This window comes from Chrysochloris asiatica, unplaced genomic scaffold (genome assembly GCF_000296735.1).
Source record: "Chrysochloris asiatica unplaced genomic scaffold, ChrAsi1.0 scaffold00333, whole genome shotgun sequence".
Classification (NCBI taxonomy): Eukaryota; Metazoa; Chordata; class Mammalia; order Afrosoricida; family Chrysochloridae; genus Chrysochloris; species Chrysochloris asiatica.
This window is the reverse complement of record NW_006408851.1, coordinates 1,894,142-1,899,722: the sequence shown is the minus strand read 5'-3', so window position 1 is coordinate 1,899,722 and position 5,581 is coordinate 1,894,142. Positions and strand designations below refer to the sequence as shown.

At 49.9% G+C, this 5,581-nt stretch overlaps 1 protein-coding gene across 2 annotated transcripts; it reads left to right on the top strand.

Moving 5' to 3' along the window:
• The first annotated feature begins 7 nt into the window (after window positions 1-7).
• On the top strand, window positions 8-3,630 carry TUBB (tubulin, beta class I). 2 transcript variants are annotated; one of them, XM_006875626.1, is made up of 4 exons: window positions 8-167; window positions 1,608-1,716; window positions 1,984-2,094; window positions 2,394-3,630. In XM_006875626.1, exons 1-4 carry the CDS (start codon window positions 111-113, stop codon window positions 3,449-3,451), a joined length of 1,335 nt encoding a protein of 444 aa, XP_006875688.1. In that variant the 5' UTR covers window positions 8-110; the 3' UTR covers window positions 3,452-3,630. The 2 variants fall into 2 exon arrangements, with proteins under 2 accessions (XP_006875688.1, XP_006875689.1); XM_006875627.1 differs by having other exon boundaries at window positions 111-167; window positions 1,608-1,722; window positions 2,394-3,624.
• Window positions 3,631-5,581: the final 1,951 nt, after the last annotated feature.

The following is a 5,581-nucleotide window of genomic DNA, read 5'->3' as shown; positions in this document are numbered from 1 at the left end:
ACGTTCCATCCTCGCAGCCTGCGATCCGCAGAGACAAAAATTATATATCGTTTTCTTGCCCCGCACACACTCGAGGCAAGCAAAAAACACCCCCAAAACATATTTTCACCATGAGGGAAATCGTGCACATCCAGGCTGGTCAGTGTGGTAACCAGATCGGTGCCAAGGTAAGGATTTTAAACCTCTTAACTCTGCTTCTCTCGAGAAGAAAAAAAATCAGTTAATTATTTAGAGTGGTTGTGGGATATTTGCTCTCTTCATCCTTAATCGAGCTTTGCAAAAATTAAGTGTGTATGTAGACACACTGTTAGCTAGAATTGGCTTTTGGGAAATGGGGAATTATTTTTCTTCTTTTTTACTCACCTTGGGGAAGCTACTGAAAGACAGTTTGGGGGGGCGGAAAGAGCAAGGCTCTGTAAGATTTCACTTGGAAGGGATGTTATAACGGTCCGAGGACAGGGAAGGGAGAGACTTGGAAACGGCCCGAGACAAAGCGAGGCGAGCTCGGTTCCATGTGCACTCCCCGCCACCCTCCCACCCCCACCCCCGTCCCGTGTCTGGGGTTAGGGCGAAGCCGGAGGGGGAAGAGGCGAGGCTGGACGGGCAGCAAAGGGCGAACCAAAGTTGGGGGGTGGGATGTGCCGGGGTGGGCTGCTCTGCCCATCGTCTTTCACAAAAGATCGGGGACTCCCGTGTGTCTGCGGTCCCTGAAGGGCGGTCTTGTAGGGTTGCCTGGATGAAAGCATAAAACGTACGGGGTCAATTGTACCCTCTTTCATTTCCCCTTTAGGAAGCTTTTTAGTGCGTGAACTGATAAGGATTGGAGAGAGAAAAGGGGGGAATATGCTTGCTAAAAGGGTCACGGAATTATGGGACGAGAAGATGAGAATCGCTTAAAACAGGAAGAAAAAAAACTAGCAAAAGAATGAAATTCCAAAGCCTAGGGGCTTTTTTTTTTTTTTTTTTTTGCGCGCGGTTACAGTGTAGCGGGGGAGGGGACCGGGAGGAAGTGCTCCTGCTACGTTGTAGCAGCCGGGCGGGGCCCTGCGGGGCGGGGCCTTGACGCCCGGGGACAATGCAGCCCTGCCTGCCCGTCTGCGGGGGCGCGCGAGTCCGGCCCCGCCCTCGCGCGCGGAATTCGCGCCCTCACACCTGCCCCTCCCACGCGCGACACCTCCCTCTTGTCAGCAGCACCGCGCGCGCTTGCGCCGCAGTCTCGTGGAGTGGGGGGAGCGACTGCGGCAGCAGCTAGCTTCTGGGTCCCGCTGGCCCTTTGTGCGTGGAGGGGCGGTGCCCAGGAGAGGGGGCAGGAGGGGTGCCTATCTTGTCAGTTCAGCCTCCTCCACCCATTCAGGCCAATGTCCGCAAACGCTGGGCCCTCTGAGCCACACATCAGCTCAAGTTCCAAGCAGTGGAGCTGAATAAAATATATTGTTAGGTCCCCTGGGGCGCGGGTGTCTAGGGGGAAGGGTGTGGCAGCGGATAGAAGGGATGCCAGACCCAGCAAAACGGCTTCTCATGGCTTGTCAATAATTAAAATGGAAGGGAAGGCAGAATGGGATGGCTGGGACCTGAGCGGCTGGGGTCTCATTGCTCTTCCCCTGCAGTTTTGGGAAGTTATCAGTGATGAACATGGCATCGACCCCACTGGCACCTACCACGGAGACAGTGACCTGCAGCTTGACCGCATTTCCGTGTACTACAATGAAGCCACAGGTAAGGGCAGATGCTCCCAGGTCTCGGAACCCATCTCCTTTCTCACTTTTCTGAGGGTTGGGGTGTCTCTTTTCATCCCTCAAGAACATCTTGGTTTTTGAGTAAGTCTCCCCTTTGGATTGATTTCTTTCCACTATCTAGGCCCAAAGCCCAGCTCTGCTGCCACCTGGTGGCCAAACCTGAAATCACAAGTCTGTCCTGGGCTCTTCCAACCCCTATGTGTTATCTTCCCCACCTGCTAATTCTCTCCTACTTTCTTTCCTGCAGGTGGCAAATATGTTCCTCGGGCTATCTTGGTGGATCTAGAACCTGGGACCATGGACTCTGTTCGCTCAGGTCCTTTTGGCCAGATCTTCAGACCAGACAACTTTGTTTTTGGTGAGTTATACAGAAGATATTAGTAGACACTGTCTTATTTATTTGGGTACAAGGACAGCTAGAGTTAGAAGATGGTGGTTGTACTGGAGGGTTTATAGAGGGCTAAGGCTGTCTTCTCGGTTTATGATGGAAGGTGTGACAGTCCTAGCTGGTTAAATTACGGGGGAGGAGACATCCCAGGTGAGGGAGGAATAAGATAGCCTTCAAAGGGGTTATTCCAAAAGTTGGAAGACAGAAGTGTGCTTATTATTTACCTTCTACACCTTTCTAATTAAGTTTGGTTCCTGACGTCATTCTAGGTCAGTCTGGGGCAGGAAACAACTGGGCCAAGGGTCATTATACAGAGGGGGCTGAGCTGGTTGACTCCGTCTTGGATGTTGTTCGGAAGGAAGCCGAGAGCTGTGATTGCCTGCAGGGCTTCCAGCTGACCCACTCGCTTGGTGGGGGCACCGGCTCTGGAATGGGCACCTTGCTCATCAGCAAGATCCGTGAAGAGTATCCTGACCGCATCATGAACACCTTCAGTGTGGTGCCCTCACCCAAAGTATCTGACACTGTGGTTGAGCCCTACAATGCCACCCTCTCTGTCCACCAGTTGGTAGAGAACACTGACGAGACCTATTGCATCGATAATGAGGCCCTCTATGATATCTGCTTCCGCACCCTCAAGCTGACCACACCAACCTACGGAGACCTGAACCATCTTGTCTCAGCCACTATGAGCGGTGTTACCACCTGCCTCCGCTTCCCTGGTCAGCTCAATGCCGACCTCCGCAAACTAGCAGTCAATATGGTGCCCTTCCCACGTCTCCACTTCTTCATGCCTGGCTTTGCCCCGCTAACCAGCCGTGGGAGCCAGCAGTACCGGGCCCTCACTGTGCCTGAGCTCACCCAACAGGTCTTCGATGCCAAGAACATGATGGCTGCCTGTGATCCCCGCCATGGCCGGTACCTCACTGTGGCTGCCGTCTTCCGGGGGCGGATGTCCATGAAGGAGGTGGATGAGCAGATGCTTAATGTACAGAATAAGAATAGCAGCTACTTCGTGGAATGGATCCCCAACAATGTCAAGACAGCTGTCTGTGACATCCCACCCCGTGGCCTCAAGATGGCAGTCACTTTCATTGGTAACAGCACTGCCATCCAGGAGCTCTTCAAGCGCATCTCAGAGCAGTTCACCGCCATGTTCCGTCGGAAGGCCTTCCTCCACTGGTACACAGGTGAGGGTATGGACGAGATGGAGTTCACCGAGGCTGAGAGCAACATGAACGACCTCGTCTCTGAGTACCAGCAGTACCAGGATGCCACCGCAGAAGAGGAGGAGGATTTCGGTGAGGAGGCCGAAGAAGAGGCCTGAGACAGAGGCCATCACCTCAGGCTTCTCAGCTCCCTTAGCCTTCTTCCTCAGCTGCCCCTTTCCTCTCCCTCAGAATTTGCATTTTCTGCCTCTGTCTTTTTCCCCCCTTCCCTTGAGAAGGTTCTATAATAGTGCCTGACACATAGTCGGCACTTAATAAATACTTGTTGTTTGTTGAATGTCTCCTCTCTTTTTCCACTCTGAGAAACTTAAGATTCCTGCCACTCTAAGTCACCCTGTATTTCCCTCTGGCACCCATGCCTTCCATCTGTCCAGTTAATATTTCCCTCTGTTTTCAAGATAATACTCCAGGAAGCTGGGTCTCCTCCAGATCTTGTTTAGAAGCATGTGCTGTAAACCCAGATGGCCACCAGCCTCAGCCCAAAGTGTATGCCAGGGTAGTCATGGAGAAAGGAAACCGGTGAACTCACAGCAGGTAGAAGTCATTAGAAGGAATGAGCTGGGATTTCCCATTCTAGAGCAATTTTAAGGAGGGAACTCCAGATTATTTCAGCCATCACCAGGCATTTCCCTGTTCCTGTCACTTCAGGGCTGGTATTAACAGTATTATCTCCATTTTTGGTTTCCCTTGAAGCTGTCCTGAGCTCCCAGTTTCTTTTGGAGGGGTCTGCCTTGCTTGGTCAAGTGGGATCCTTACCTCCCCCACTTCACCTCCCTCTCACATTTTATTCCTGTTCCACTTTAAATATGAAAAAATAACAGGCTTGACATGGCAATGTGTGCAGCCGCCTACAGGTTTGAGTCGATTACCCCAGAGGAGCAGGAGCAAGGCCTTATGACATTTCATTTCTTCCATTCACTATTACTTTTTTAATTTCTATCTCTGTCTTATTTCTCCCCCATTCTACACTTTAAATTCTATTTGTGTTAAACTTTTTTTTTTTTTTTTTTCATATTGAAAAGATGACATTGCCAAGAGCCAAAAAATAAACAGGAATTTAAAAAAATTAAAAAGAAACTTTACAAGGTGTGTACTCATTTAGGGAAGGATTGTGGGTGGGTGGACTTGGGACCCAACTTCATTGACTTTTACTTGTTCTGCTTTTAGGCTAATGAAGCATATTTAAACCTGGGTGTTTTTAGTCCCTCTAGACTCAGAGTAAGGCTTGAGAGATGGAAGATGGGAATTGAGGTAAATTGTCAAATAGTGCTTTAAGATGTTGTTGTTAAGTGCTGTCGAGTCGGTTCCGACCCATAGCGACCCTGTACAGGGTTTCCGAGGCTGTAAATCTTTACGGGAGCAGAACGCCTCATCTTTCTCCCGCGGAGCGGCTGGTAGTTTCGAACTGCTGGCCTTAAGGTTCGCAGCCCGATTCGTAACCACTACGCTACCAGAGCTCCTTTAAGATGTAGATACCAGCATCTACAATCCTTGGGAACTTGTTAGAAGTGTAAAGTCTCAGCCTTACCCAGACACTTGAAACTGGGCTTGTAGTTAAGCAAGCTGTTGTGACAGATGTGCCAGAAGATTTTCCTGGATGTTCAGGTTTGAAAAAATGCATTTTTCCAACTTGCAGACTCTAGAATTCATTTGAATTATGGGTACTGGTGCTTTCTGTAATAGTCCTGTGGGTTTCTCTGGTCAAACAGATACAAAGATGACTTGCTCTAGTGGGAGAATGTCTCCTCCCCATTCTAAAATAGCCCCTGGAGTCCCTGAGTGGTGCGACGGCTAAAAGGCTCAGTAGCTGACTAAAAGGGTTATATGTGTACCCAGGTATAGCTCAGAAGAAAGTCTGATGTAGCTATAGAAAGCCCTATGGGAGCATCACTCTTGAACACGGACGGGCTTGTCAGGAGTCAGATGACTCATGAGCAACTTATTTTCAGTGTTTTCTGCTCCTATAAAGATTTGCACCCTCGCAAACCCTATGTGGCACTGGGTTAATGTGCCAGACTGCAAAGTTTGAACTGCAAGGCTGGTTCAAGCTCACCAGTTGCTCGGAAACCCTATATCGGGTCACTGGGTCGGAATCGACTGGACCGCACTTAAACCCTATACAGGAGTCATGAGTTGGCACCAATTCCGAGGCACAACAGCTGGCCATATTCTAGGGAGTAATCAGTTCTCAACATTCTTCTACTTCACAAGACTTGAAAACAAAACAA

Coding starts and splice junctions, on each gene's coding strand:
- TUBB (XM_006875627.1), top strand. CDS start 111: ATGAGGGAAATCGTGCACATCCAGGCTGGTCAGTGTGGTAACCAGATC. Junction 168..1,607: donor GTAACCAGATCGGTGCCAAG/GTAAGGATTTTA, acceptor CTTCCCCTGCAG/TTTTGGGAAGTTATCAGTGA. Junction 1,723..1,983: donor CAATGAAGCCACAGGTAAGG/GCAGATGCTCCC, acceptor TCTTTCCTGCAG/GTGGCAAATATGTTCCTCGG.